Here is a 15,000-nt window from a genome sequence, read left to right as displayed (position 1 = left end):
CACACTGATGACATCATAGAGGGATTCAGCTCCACTTCCTGTCATTTTAAACTCCTATTTTTCAAAATGTCTTCACAAACGGCAACTTATGGAAGTAAAACTGTGATAAATATTGACCACAGGTTCTATAACGTTAAACTAAGTCAGAATTATAAAAACAGCAGAACCTTTAATATGAACTTTAAAGGGTTTAGAGTCAGTGGATTCATTAATAAAGTCGTTACTAAACATAAACATAACAAACATAATGAATTAAGTCTTTGTTCATGCATCATTAAGGTGACTAAAAATGTAGTTTAGGGCAACAAAGAACAAAGACTGTGGCATTTTCAAATCAAAATGTAGAAAAAGTATGAACAATTTCAGATTTTCAGAAATGATGAACATTATTTGTAGATATTTTCTGTCCAGAAGCCGTCAAGTCACAATATTTCAGCATTTATTTGATCAAAAATGTACCTTAAAAGTCTCTATGTGCAGATAAAATAATGGTTATGGACAACCTGGTCTAGTTATTATAATGTGTGACATAAAAACAAACCCAGACAAAGTTGAGAGCTTCAGATTAAACAGGATTCATTTCAAAAAGCAAAATAATATGCAAATTAGACACAATATTGTTGCATTGTAGTGATGCCGTTTTATTTTATAATAATAGTTTTACTTATTTTATTATTTGTAATTTTATATATTTTACAGTTTTATTCCATTTGTTGTTTTTAGCCAGTTTTTTTTATTTAGATTATTCATGTTGTTTTAGGGTTTTTATTTCCACATTTCACTATTTTATTATTTTGTGTTGTATTATATTTATTCTTTGGAGCACTGGTAGAACAAATGTATTTAATGTTCCGTGTGCAGCACTTTGGAAACGTTTCAGTTCATGAAATATAATACATATATAAAGTTAATTGCTGTTTTTATTTCAGTCACAGGTTTAGTTTTGTTGTTTTTGCTCCTTTGAAACACTTTCACGACATAAAACTGTTGATTTCGAGTGTTTTTCCAGCTCCGTGGCACAAAAGTAGATCCAGCGACGCCTGAAACACAAACTGTTAATGTTTAAACGCTGTTATTGTTGTTAAAATACTGTCATAAACACGGTTAGTGATGGACGTTTGTGTCACTCTTTGTCGCCCTCTGGTGGAGACAAAACACATTGCAACAAGACAAAAAAGACAAAAAGACGAGGAGAGAAGTTCAGAGTAGCAGCTTTTATACCATGATTAAAACAGTGTATCAAAAGATATAAATACAGCATTTGACCAGAAGTTCTTCCAATTAATGTAAGTTAAAAATAAAAGCACAAAAAGGAAGAAAAATTATATATAAATACAAATTGCACTTGTCCGTCTGAACTTTTTTCATTGGTAAATTTGAGAAAAAGTGTAAGATGTGTATTAATTCATTCATAAATCTGTCTTTTTGTACCATTAGATCATGACACTGAAGTACAGTATTTATATCACGGGCTGCTGCGTCAATATATCCAGTATTTGTGTGTGAAAGTGCTACAATTTCACTGTTTCGATGATTAAAACGAGCGTGTTTCATGTTCAATTTCACGATAAAATGTCTTTAGCTCTTCAAAAATACTGCAGAATATCCCAGAAACTCAAAAAATGACCATAAAATATCCATAAAACCCGGCTTTTAACGCGATTTGAGGTAGTCCCTGCTTGCTCTTGATCCGAAGGCAAAGGCAAAAAGGCTCACAAAAACACACGGCGTCAGTGTTCTCGCTGAGGGGTTTGAGCACGGCGGCCGCCCACTTCAGCTGGTCACCGCCACGCCCAAAAGATGCCGCCAGGTAAGATCACCCGCCGCCATCCTTCAACCTCCGCCCAGCAAGAACACTGCGCGTCACGGGTTGTTTTTCAGGGTTCAGAGACGAGCAGTTGAATGTGGGGCGGGGTCTGCAGAGCGCCGAGGGTCTCTGCGCTCACAGGGTTCGCTCGGAGGTCCAGCACTTTCAGGGACGGCATCGAAAACAGACGCTCCGCCGGGAAATCTGAGGAGGAGACGGGTTTAATATCCGCGTTACACTCACAGTTTAGACGTTTAATCGCTCCGTTTATTGTGTTTGTGTCGTCCAGAAAATGTAACAAATCCTGCAAATAATCCAACTTCTTCACCTTCTACAAGTCTTTCTCCAACATTTTCCAACAATAACTGCTAACTTTGTCATTTCTTTTGACTTTATTGTCAATGTTTATGATTTATGGCATTTAAAATGGCTTTTATTCCTTTATATCGTTGATTTTTATGACCCAAAATAGAAAGTAAAACCACAACGGACAATATTTGCCACATTATACACTGTTATTCCCCCAAAAAGGCTGTGATTTTAGATAAATTTAGCAGGTGGTGGCGCTGTTTAACCTGAAAAGTAAGAACAAAAATTGATATAATTGGAAATGCATAAAAATAAGAATGCATTTGTAAATAAATACATTTAAAAAAATAGATAATTAAATAAAATAGGTGGATAAATAAATAAAGACATGCATTTACATATTTTTTCCCCATATTTGTGCTTTATAATGCTAATACTACAGGGTGTAAAGCTCAAATAAAACATACTAACACATAAAAACTAAAATAAATGTTGAAATGTGTAAATAAGTAAGTAAAAAAATAATTAAATGCATTTACAAATTAAAACATAAAAATAAGCTTCTTGTTTCACATTTGTGCTTTATAATGCTAATAATACGGGGTTTAAAGCTAAAATAATAGTTTGATCTTTAAATAAGACGCTTTTTGTTGCCTTAAAGTCCATTATCATTGGTATAACAGTGATAATACTTCAGCTGCTGGATTATATTAAGAGTACTGCAGTACATGAAGTAGTGGGTGTGGTTGCAGTACCCGTGATGGTGTTCCCCTCCAGTGAGATCCGCTCCAGCTCCTTCAGCTCCGTCAGCTTCTCAGGGAACTGGCTGAACCTGTTCCCGGACAGGTCGATGCTGCTCAGGTGCTCCAGCTGCACCACGGCGTCGGGCAGCTTGGTCAGGACGTTGCCATGGAGATCCAGCTCTGTCCAGAGGTCGGCAATGGAAAAAGGTTTTTAACTTATTCAATTGATAAAACGCTACAGAGCAATGACAAGAAGCGCAACGATTCAGTTTAACGTGCTGAAGCGCCCCCTGCAGGTCGCATCACTCACTGAACTAAAATGCAGTTAAGATCAATATATTTAGAATTTTGCCCCCAATTTTTTTTTTTAAATGTTATCCCAGAAAAGCACATTTTTTAGGTTTATAATTTCACTTCCTGTTTGTAATTGATGACATCATAGTAGGAAATGATGCAGCAAACACTGGGCCAAAACTCATCTAATGTCACTTTTTTTTATACTTTTTTACATTTTTTATACTCTTTTTTTTAATTTGACAAATACAAATATATGAGAGCGACTTTATTTTGTTGAATTAATGTTTAGAGGGTCAAAAAAGTTGTTTATTTTGTGTAAATTCTGCATAAACTTTGACTGTAATGAGTGTCCCTGATGTGATGTCACTTCCTGTCATTTTCTACAGATTTTTCAGCGTTTTCTCCACAAATACCTGCTCGATTGATGTAAAACTATAATTCATATGTACAACAGGTACAAATACACCAAATAAAGTCATAATTAGAAAATCGTAAACACCTGTCATGTATAGAATCACATGTATTATTATATTACACATATTTAATTGCGTTTACCGTATTTTCCGGACTATAAGTCACACTTTTTTTCCATAGTTTTGGCCGGGGTGCGACTTATACTTATATTTATACTTATATACTCTGGAGCGACTTATATGTGATATTATTTGTTATTTTCACACTTGCAACTGCATTTCATACTCCAGTGCAACTTATATATGTTTTTTTCTTCTGTATGATGCATTTTTTTGCTGGTGCGACTTATACTCTGGAATATACGGTAGTTATTGTCCTGTCGTCGCTGGTTGTATTATTATATTGCACCGTTGCTGTTGTTTTTACCTCTGAGCTGCGTGAAAATGGAGCAGAACTTGGCGCTTATGGTCTTCATCTCGTTGTCGGCCAGCGAGACGGTCCTGATGTTCTCCGTGACGCCGCTCAGGACCTTGAACACGCCGTCGGGGAACGAGATGAGGTTACAGTTCGACAGGTCTGTGAACGAGAAGAAGCCACGGGGAGTGAGAAAAGCGTCGCTTTGCAGCCAAGTGATAGCGCAAAAGTTTGCTGCCACCTGCTGTCGAAATATGAAACAACAGAGAGAAGCTGCAGCGGCAAAAGACATTCACGTAACAATATGGTTGCAAAACTAAACTAAAATATTCCACTTTCATCACAAATTTATAAACAAAAAACAAACAAACTAAAAAACAAACAAACTAAAAAACGAACAAACTAAAAAACTAACAAACTAAAAAACTAACTAAGTAACATTGATACATCATACGTAGAAAATATATAAAAAATAAAGCAAAAACAACACTAGTATTTCAATGTGTTTTAGTGGACCATATATTTATTTCCAAAATGATTTTATTTATTAATGAAAACATATATTATTATTATTTTTTTAATTATGTATTCATTATTATTGTTTTTATTTTTATTAATATATATATATTTTATATACAATGTTGTCCATTGTTATATATATACATTTTCACTCGTTATTTTGTCCATCACAATTGTTTATATTTTATTTTTATTTTGTTCATGGTATTGATGTTTATTATAACATTTCCATTTTAATTATTGCCATAATTATTTATAATAGTGTATTTACATATGGAAAATAACAGCTGTAAATAAGAGTGTTACTATTGTTATTATTTTTTTTTTATTAAGAGTATAAGAGGTTTTTTTATAAGTTTTATAAGAGCTTTTCTACAAGGGTGTTTTTATAAGTTATCTGTTTTTTATTATTTACTTATGTGCCTTATCTGTGTTGTAACACTAGAATTTCCCCATTGTGGGACAAATAAAGGCTTATCTTATCTTTTCTACCCTTTTCATCCACATTTTAACCATTTTAACGCCATTCTTGTTGTCTATAAGTCGCCGCGGGGAAAGATTATGACGATACCAGGCGCATAAAGCATAGTTTATACGACCAGTGTTTTGTCCAGCTCGTTTTTAGGCAGTTTGTGCAACGATAGTCTCCACGTCTGAACTGAACGCAATATCGTGCGACATAAACGTCACCCAGAGAGTCTTTTCCCTCCTCGGCCGTGGCGTTGATCCTTCGAGCCACTTTTGCCACCGATTCAGCCATTTCCCTTCACTCCAGCCTGAAAAGAAACAGACACTGCGTTATCGCACTGTTATTCTACACATTTGTACATAGAGTATTGCTTAAAGATCATAAGTATTAGACAGTATAATATAGAGACATAAAGATCAGCCCTTAAAGCAATAAAAGGGGTTTGTTGAGATCTAATTCAAAGACATTTTTTACACCAGTAAGATCGAGATTACTCTAATACAAAATAAAATAAAAATACTTTTTTAGTATATAATATGTCAACAAATTTTCTGATTTCTACATTTTAAATAGGTGCAATTCTGGCCATTGTCACACATAAAATACTTTAGTTTTATGTGAAAACTTCAGCTGCAGTGGCACTTTTTTCATTCATTTAACAAAACAAGCTAATATCAAACACACCAAAGGATAAGTACAACTATTTTACACTATTTGTGCTCAACATTACGAGTATAACATTTTAAAAAGAGAACAAAACGAACATATAAAGTGTAAAAGTGACAGAACATACTCAGACACGCTCACTGCAGCCTCGAGCAGCTGTTAGCATGTAGCTGTTAGCATGTAGCTCCGGCCGTAAATAGCGCGACTATTTTTAGCCCCGAGGAACAAGAAATGTGCGAGTTTTGTTCACGCAAATAAAATAATCACTCAGAATAAATAAAATAACATTAAAATCAACACGCTGCAGTGACAGAACCGGTATAAGTGTTTAAAAAAGTACAAAAGTTATAGTTGCTGCTGCTAGCTAAACAGGAAGTATCTTGAACCATGCGCGTTACGTCATTTCTACGTCACTCACGATAATACATTATGAATAAACGCATTATTACATATTCAAATATTTATTTTTTACTTATAGGTGACTGTTTGTAACCCGTGTAAAGAATGAAATAAACACTGTATATTTATTTACGTTTTGTTTTTTGTTTTTATTGTTCAGATCAAATGCCATTCAAAGCCTTTTATATAAAGGTTAATTTGTGCTTTTATGACGAATTTTTTGACATCATATTTTGTTTTATATCATTTTATTTAATCGAATTTTTTATTTTTTTATCGTATTTATATACAATGAATATTTTTTACTAGATTCAATGTAAAAAATAAATAAATTCTATGTCAAAAAAATTCGATGTCAAAAAAATAGAAATTGTAATAAAAACCCCAAATAACCTTCATACCTTTCTATTCGGCTAAAATGCCCGGACAGATCATAAATAATTAAAAACAAACTACTGTATGTAAGAGATCTTAAGCAATATTTTAAGTATCGTGTCAATAATGTAAAAAAGTTTAGATTTTTAAATACATTTTGACCAATTAAAAGTAGAAATACGGTGACTGACGGTTCCTAGATATAAATATTTTCTAATAACTTGTAGTTTTGATGGAAACCAGAAAGCGACTCTTCTTTTTTTTACATTTTTATTTCGTAATGTAGCTGTCTTTGTTATTCCAAAAGTAGTTTTTCTGTGTGTTTTAGAGTCTGTATAACTAATAATCACTGCATTGTTCAATCAATGGCTCGATACTTATTGCGTGTACATTTTCTCTGCACCGTATGTGAATAGTTTTGTACTTTTTTGTCCGATTATGCCTATATTACAACATTTGAGCTGTTAACGATCAGTTATGTCACATTATAGACGCCATAGAACTCACAATAACTGCTTGATTTGCTATTTATTGACGTTTCTTTCACAGTATCGTACTCTTACTCACATAATCCTACTTTCAAGAGTCATCGTCCATAGTGATATTTCTCCGTGGCAACGCATCACACTTCAGACCGTGTTATCGCGACACTTAACTTACGCCATTATCGCGCTAAAATACAAAAGTAAATTTGAACCGTACCGTGGCTCTTGATGTAAAGGCCTCGCTCTGGCTGCGTCCCGCACGGCTCTGGCACGTTCCTGTGTGTTGTACGTCCACAATGGGCCACATATTTCAGGCGGGTCAAGTGCCCAAAGGGGGGTGTCGGGTCAGCTTTACACGCTTTCTGAACGTCCACAATGGCGAGCGGGACGTCGACAGCACGCCACACGCAGTAGAATCGGGACTAAACTGGGACTAAATGGAAATTAAATAGGAAACGGAAATAAGTAATAATAATAAGTAATTATGACAACTACTGTAAGAAATAACATATTTTACTTTTGTTCACGGCCTACATTGCCATAAAACATTTAAAATAGGTGCAAAATAAGCTGCTAACGGTAGGAAGAATATATTATAATTATGAAAAATTACTTAAAATTTAGATTCCTCCTTGAAGACTCACAATTTTACGATTTTACATTTTTTGATCACATGATGTTTTAATGTCATGGACGCCATTTTGAGGACTTTGGACCATCTGTAAAGTAACTGTTTTTATAGTAATGACAACGACTTTATGAAACACATTTATTAAACCGTCAAAATGATAAATACATATTCTTTGATATTTACATTAAATACAAATACATTCACAGTTCTTTGTGTCACACGAGTGCTGGAAAATCACGACACGTTTCACAACAGAGACACATTTGGCCCATGAAAGCTGCGTTCACACCCGGTTTAGTCCAGATGAAGACTCGGTTTAGTCCCGGTTTAGTCCAGATGAAGACTCGGTTTAGTCCAGATGAAGACTCGGTTTAGTCCAGATGAAGACTCGGTTTGGTCCAGAAGAAGACTCGGTTTAGTCCAGTTTTAGTCCAGATGAAGGCTCGGTTTGGTCTAGATGAAGAATCGGTTTGGTCCCGGTTTGGTCCAGATGAAGACTCGGTTTGGTCCAGATGAAGACTCGGTTTGGTCCAGATGAAGACTCGGTTTAGTCCAGATGAAGACTCGGTTTGGTCTAGATGAAGAATCGGTTTGGTCCTGGTTTGGTCCAGATGAAGACTCGGTTTGGTCCAGATGAAGACTCGGTTTGGTCCAGATGAAGACTCGGTTTAGTCCAGATGAAGACTCGGTTTGGTCTAGATGAAGAATCGGTTTGGTCCTGGTTTGGTCCAGATGAAGACTCGGTTTGGTCCAGATGAAGACTCGGTTTGGTCCAGATGAAGACTCGGTTTGGTTCCGGTTTGGTCCAGATGAAGACTCAGTTTGGTCCAGATGAAGACTCGGTTTGGTCCAGATGAAGACTCAGTTTGGTCCAGATGAAGACTCAGTTCGGTCCCAGTTTCGACGTGTTCTTTGTGCAAATGTGAACGCAGCCTTTCTTTAGTTCCTCCTTTCTTTAGCTCCTCCTTTCTTTAGTTCCTCCTTTCTTTAGTTCCTCCTTTCTTTAGCTCCTCCTTTCTTTAGTTCCTCCTTTCTTTAGTTCCTCCTTTCTTTAGCTCCTCCTTTCTTTAGTTCCTCCTTTCTTTAGTTCCTCCTTTCTTTAGCTCCTCCCAGTGCACAGTGATGAAAGTCAAAGCGCTTTTCCGTTAGCTTTAAGTGTCGAGCGTGGTTTTGGCGTCACTGGCATCCGCACTCGTCCACGATCATGTCCTCGTGATGCCGCAGTAGCATTTCTCCGTTTTCGTAATACAGCATGCTCAGCGGGCTCATTTTGGTCGGCGCGCAGCACGGCGAGGCCGCGCGGTCCGGGTGGAAATGCTTGAACAGACTCTGCAACACAAACAAACAAACAAACAAAGGGGTTAGTCATGTAAAGTTACGCAATGTTTCAAATAGAGATAATGGTTCATGAGTTTCAGTATTGCACGATGTTAATACAAGCGCGGTGAGAGCTAGAGCGGAGCTAGCGCAGGCCCAGAGCGCGGCTAACGCTAACATTCAGGTTTGAGGATTTCCGTGAGGTTTTTTGAAAGCTGTAGGTCGATGTTTGAGGAATTTGATTTCACACAAAAATACATTGTGCTCGATGGAAGAAAACATTCCAGGCCCAAAGTGCAGTCCCTGTGGAGCACTCACTGATCAAACTCGCTTCAGGACGGTGCTTTTAGTGTTTTTATTGTTTTATTCTGTGTTTTTGTGAAGCACTTTGTGACTTCTGCCTGTGAAAGGTGCTATACAACTAAAATGTACTTACTACTTACTTACTTACTTACAGACTGTAACTAGTTCATATAAAGATTTATGGTTTCCACTTCCTGTATAGGTGAAGATTTGAATATTTTTCATCAACAAACTGTTTTTTAGAAAATAGTTTGAGATAAGTTTCTAAAATTAAGTTTGGTTGATGATGAAAATTTCCCTCGTTAGATTTTTTGTGGTATATCTGGTAAGTGTTGGCTGGATAAAGATTGAGAGAACATGATTTTTTATACAACACAAATGTATATAATTACGGTAGTTTTATTTCTTATTACATTAAATTTTGGGCTACATTTTAAATTCTTAATTAGGGTAATTATAAATAAATCCAAAGTTTTTCTGTTCCTCTGGTTGAAGGGCTGCCACCTGCTTGTCTCCACGGCGATGTTATCGCTCTGCCTAGAATGTTCCACAGTGTTCTCTACCCACCACGGAGACAAGCAAGCGCTGCCACCAGACACCAGAGTTACGCGTCATATCTGTGGAGGAACTAGATTTGCAAGGTATTTTTGCTATGAAATACACAGGTAACGCTAGATCCAGTTTGCGTTTATGCCATGATAAGGAACATTTCGGTCATAATATCTCCATGGAGACGAGTTACATAGTTAAGTAAGAGTAAATCTGTCAATCAAAAAACAGATCTGAATCCAGAAACCACAAAAATCAATACAATTTCAGTCGATTTGATTATATCTTTTGTATCTTCAAGTGGAAGTACTACTGGTAATTAGTGTCTAAGAAGTTACTCAAGTAAAAGTAATGCTAAGTAATGGAAAGTATACTCAAGTTAGAGTAATTGTGTAATTGTCTGGACCTGACCTCAGATTTATAGTAATTGGAATGACAAAACATTAAATAATGCACAAAATCTAATGTCAAAGGACAGATTTATTGTTATTTTTTTGCTAAATTAATCATATCTGTGGAGCGCAAACGTTAAAGTTATTTAAAACTGTCAACTTAAAACTTTTGAGCCAAAACTTTGAGTACTGTTACACCAGTGTTTTCCCGTGATAAAGGCGACTACGGCCCTCACATGGTCTAATTTTGTCCCGCCACAGTCTAAACCAAACTAAACAATGAACTAATACGACGAATAATACTTTTGTCACATTGTTCTATCTTAAAAAGGCATAAAAGGAAACTACACTGGTCGAAAAAGTCACATTTATAATCCTACATTTGTATAACATGGAAATGGCCTTTTCCACCATCGTCTCGACAGAATCGATGTGAAACGCCTGTTACGCTGTCGAGTACGTGACTCAAGTAGAAGTAAGCAGTATCTGAAAACTACTCCGATTGTACGTGAAAGGCTCTTGACAGTAAATGTACCTGTGTGTAACAGGACTCACCTGCATGTAGGCGTGGTTGGTCGGGTTGAGGTGTTCGCCGAGCGGCCCGGGACACGAGCCCTCGCACCTGTACGCGTTGTACCGCTTGGGGAACACGATCCAGGACCCCCACCCGATCTGGTGGAAGTCCACGAGCAGGTCCACGCGCCTGCACAGCGGCGCCCGGTGCCCGCTGTGCCCGCGCCTACTCCGCCGCTTCTTGTGCCTCGCCCTCTTGACCTCCGCCGGCGACAGGAACTTGGACTGCTCGGCCGTGTGGAGCAGGCTGGCTTTGGGCTTGGCGCCACCGCCCGAGTCGGTGTGCGAGAACACCACCAGCAGCGCCCGGTCGCTCGCTGCCGGGTCGCTCGCCGCCGGATCGCTCGCCGCCGGATCGCTCGCCGCCGGGTCGCTCGCCGGGTCGCTCGCCGGGTCGCTCGCCGGGTCTCGCTTCGACCTTGCCGGGGCCCTCCTCTTGGCGAGTCGCCCGCGCCGGACCCTGCCGGGCTTCCTGCCCCGCAGCCAGCCCAGCAGCGGCGACGTGATGTTGTAGACCTTCCAGCTCTGGGACGCGGCGACCAGGGCGGAGCGGTCGAGCGTGCCCACCAGGCGCTGCTCCGGGCAGGGCCACTCGGGCGGGCGGTGGCAGGCGCGGCGGTGGTAGACGTCCACGGTGGCGTTGGCGACGTGGCGGTGCCGCGGGAGTCGGATGCGCAGCTCGGCCGCCTGGATCTGCCGGTCGGACAGCAGCGCGTGGAGGTCGAAGGTGGCGACCCAGCGGGTTTCTCTGTACGCCAGGCCTGAAGAAACCAAAGTCAGGACAAAACGAGAGGTTAAACCAAAGTCAGGACACGACGTGAGGTTAAACCAAAGTCAGGACACAACGAGAGGTTAAACCAAAGTCAGGACACAACGAGAGGTTAAACCAAAGTCAGGACACGACGAGAGGTTAAACCAAAGTCAGGACACAACGAGAGGTTAAACCAAAGTCAGGACACGACGTGAGGTTAAACCAAAGTCAGGACACGACGTGAGGTTAAACCAAAGTCAGGACACGACGTGAGGTTAAACCAAAGTCAGGACACGACGAGAGGTTAAACCAAAGTCAGGACACGACGAGAGGTTAAACCAAAGTCAGGACACAACGTGAGGTTAAAAGTGGTGCCATTTTAATTTTCTTAATGCTTTAGTTGACACTTTTTTCAATTTAAATGATAATAATGGATGTTTTATTGTTAATGTTGCTTTTGTTTACATTTCATCTATTTGAGAAGTATATTACTGCACAAATTATGTTTAGAGGGAGAAACGCAAATGTTTGACAGATTTGAGCCAAAATAAGAATGAAAATAAACGGACCTGGAGGCATAATTATCTTATCTTAATTATACATTTAAAAACGACTAAACACGTCTTTAGTCATTGCATCTATATCTGTCTTACAAAAATGTGGATACTGGATAATTGCATGATGTTATGTTCGCTTTTATATTATATTTCGCCAACTTAAATTTGCACTATTAAATTGTTCTAGTCTCCATGGGCATGTTATTGCTTCATCTGGAATGTTCCGCAGTATTACATTATCTATCCAACAAACAAACAAAATGAAACCAGGCTCGTCTCTCCACAGATCTGACCTGTACCTTCGCCTGGTGGAGCTTGTCTCCATGGAGATAAATAAGCTGCTATAACACGAGACAAGCAGGTGAAATTTAGTATTATCTATGTTTTTTTTCTTTTTTAATCAAATTGCATCTTTTTGAAGGACTTTGGACATAAATATCATTAAAACATGAAAATATAATGGTCAAAATTAACAATATAACAATATACCACTAATAAACTCATGTATTTGCCTCGTTCTCGTCGTGTGATTAATGCAAACAAAAGTGTTGACATTTTATATTATTCTTCAACACAGTTTTATTCTATAATTGAGATCTAACATTTGTATTTTTTATATATATTACTCTGTATCTAAGCTTTAAAGCTGGATATTTGTCCTATGGAAACATATTTACAATAATAGTTAAAACTTTAAACGGACTTTAGATGAGCTAAAATATTGAAATATCGACATATTGTGATACTAGATTGGGTACTTCAGTGTTGATATTGAGTATTTTAAATGATTAACATTATTTTCACGCTTTAGATGATTATTAACCCATTAAAATCCATGCATTTCATATCACGCTTGTGCAGGCTGCGGTTTAACCAAGAAACACTGTCCTTAAAATGTATTTGTTCTTCAAAAATTGTGACATATCAAATACAATGAATTGATAATCACATTGCAAAACCGCGACAAGCCATTTTTATAGCCTAAACTGACATTTTACAGCCTAAACTGACATATTACAGCCTAAACTGACATTTTACAGCCTAAACTGACATATTACAGCCTTAACTGACATATTATAGCCTAAACTGACATTTTACAGCCTAAACTGACATATTATAGCCTAAACTGACATTTTACAGCCTAAACTGACATATTACAGCCTAAACTGACATATTACAGCCTAAACTGACATTTTACAGCCTAAACTGACATATTACAGCCTAAACTGACATTTTACAGCCTAAACTGACATATTACAGCCTTAACTGACATATTACAGCCTTAACTGACATATTACAGCCTTAACTGACATTTTACAGCCTAAACTGACATATTACAGCCTAAACTGACATATTACAGCCTTAACTGACACATTATAGCCTAAACTGACACATTATAGCCTAAACTGACATTTTAGAGCCTTAACTGACATATTACAGCCTAAACTGACACATTATAGCCTAAACTGACATTTTACAGCCTAAACTGACATATTACAGCCTTAACTGACATATTATAGCCTAAACTGACATTTTACAGCCTAAACTGACATATTATAGCCTAAACTGACATTTTACAGCCTAAACTGACATATTACAGCCTAAACTGACACATTATAGCCTAAACTGACATATTACAGCCTTAACTGACATATTACAGCCTTAACTGACACATTATAGCCTAAACTGACATTTTAGAGCCTAAACTGGACCTTTCTTGAGGCATTGCTCCTGCTGAACACCATTTGCTGATGTAAATTGCCTGTTTGATAAGACTCGTTATCATGATGCGGCGCGTCGAGCTGTAACGAGCCACGGACGAGTTTATCTCAAACCAATTTGTACCGTTCTGTCGCCAATATTGACCTCTGCCTTTGACCAAACAGGTGCGGTACAAATTAATCCCGCCGCTCATCAAATATTTCCCCTCCACAGTGGGACGTCCCGGCTGAAGCCGCTGAGCAAAGGCGCAAATAAGCGTCTGTCTCTCCTCCCTTTTCTTTTATTTCGTCTTTTTTCAACGTTTTATTTTGCTCATTATTAATCCATTTTATTTATTTTATTACTATTTTTAAAGAACATCACAACAGAAAAACATAAACAAATAAAATAAAAAGGAATAAAATGAGCGTTAATCCGTTTCGATTCGTTTTTCAAATTATTATTAGTATCATAATCATAAAAACAAAACACCCAAAAAATAAGAGAGAACTTAAGATAAACTGTACATTTTGTGTACATAGTAAGCCTTTTTTTATTTTTATCCAATAGCAGACTATAATTATTTTTTTCTTTAAAGCATGCGCTTTTTTGATTTCATACATGTTCTTTTATCATTTGTCAGTGTTTTATGTTGCACAGATTCACCAAAACAAGTTCCTTTGTTTATGAATTCTGTTCTTTGGTAATTAAAGGAATAAAGTTATTATAATATTCATCCCTTTTCGACGCAAACACGACGCGGCTCGTTTGTCACTGCCGCGCGGCTCGTGCATATCCTCAGTCCAACACGCAACACCTGAAGCCAATGGAGACCAGCACCACCAGCACCTCCAATACCACCTCCAGCACCACCACCAGCACCACCAGCACCACCAGCACCACCAGCACCTCCAGCACCACCACCACCAGCACCACCAGCACCTCCAGCACCACCACCACCAGCACCTCCAGCACCACCACCACCAGCACCAGCAGCACCTCCAGCACCAGCACCACCAGCACCTCCAGCACCAGCACCTCCAGCACCAGCACCACCAGCACCTCCAGCACCAGCACCTCCAGCACCAGCACCACCAGCACCTCCAGCACCAGCACCACCAGCACCAGCAGCACCTCCAGCACCACCACCACCAGCACCACCAGCACCTCCAGCACCACCACCACCAGCAGCAGCAGCACCACCACCACCTCCAGCACCAGCAGCACCTCCAGCACCAGCACCACCAGCACCTCCAGCACCAGCACCTCCAGCACCAGCACCACCAGCACCTCCAGCACCAGCACCACCAGCACCAGCAGCACCTCCAG

General features: G+C 38.7%; 2 protein-coding genes across 2 annotated transcripts in view; both read right to left on the bottom strand.

The window, feature by feature from the left end:
• Nucleotides 1-1,271: 1,271 nt before the first annotated feature.
• lrrc20 (leucine rich repeat containing 20) lies at nucleotides 1,272-5,837 on the bottom strand. Its single transcript, XM_072456297.1, has 5 exons — nucleotides 5,766-5,837; nucleotides 5,194-5,279; nucleotides 3,997-4,146; nucleotides 2,872-3,039; nucleotides 1,272-2,011 (listed from the first exon to the last, which is right to left on the bottom strand). The coding sequence occupies exons 2-5, from the start codon at nucleotides 5,261-5,263 to the stop codon at nucleotides 1,878-1,880; spliced, it is 522 nt and encodes a 173-aa protein (XP_072312398.1). The 5' UTR covers nucleotides 5,264-5,279; nucleotides 5,766-5,837; the 3' UTR covers nucleotides 1,272-1,877.
• A 2,862-nt stretch (nucleotides 5,838-8,699) lies between these two features.
• The window catches only part of ndr2 (nodal-related 2), a 9,892-nt gene continuing 3,591 nt past the window's right edge, over nucleotides 8,700-15,000 (bottom strand). The window contains exons 2-3 of the mRNA XM_072456766.1: nucleotides 10,645-11,423; nucleotides 8,700-8,857 (exon numbers count right to left, since the gene is read on the bottom strand). Coding sequence (XP_072312867.1) covers nucleotides 8,705-8,857; nucleotides 10,645-11,423 — 932 coding nt within the window. The 3' untranslated portion in view covers nucleotides 8,700-8,704. The remainder of the gene's footprint in view (nucleotides 8,858-10,644; nucleotides 11,424-15,000) is intronic.

This window comes from Eucyclogobius newberryi, unplaced genomic scaffold (assembly GCF_026437365.1).
Source record: "Eucyclogobius newberryi isolate DKJ021-1_F unplaced genomic scaffold, fEucNew1.0.hap1 SCAF_20, whole genome shotgun sequence".
NCBI lineage: Eukaryota > Metazoa > Chordata > Actinopteri > Gobiiformes > Gobiidae > Eucyclogobius > Eucyclogobius newberryi.
The sequence above is the reverse complement of the archived record's forward strand: the minus strand, read 5'-3'. Positions and strand labels throughout refer to the sequence as shown.

Bases quoted from the DNA above. Each gene is read 5' to 3' on its own strand.
- lrrc20 (XM_072456297.1), bottom strand. From the start codon at position 5,263: ATGGCTGAATCGGTGGCAAAAGTGGCTCGAAGGATCAACGCCACGGCC. The intron at 4,147-5,193 runs GTGACGTTTATG...TCTCGTTCACAG, and splicing joins GGAGGGAAAAGACTCTCTGG to ACCTGTCGAACTGTAACCTC. The intron at 2,012-2,871 runs GTACTGCAACCA...TCTCCTCCTCAG, and splicing joins GGAGGGGAACACCATCACGG to ATTTCCCGGCGGAGCGTCTG.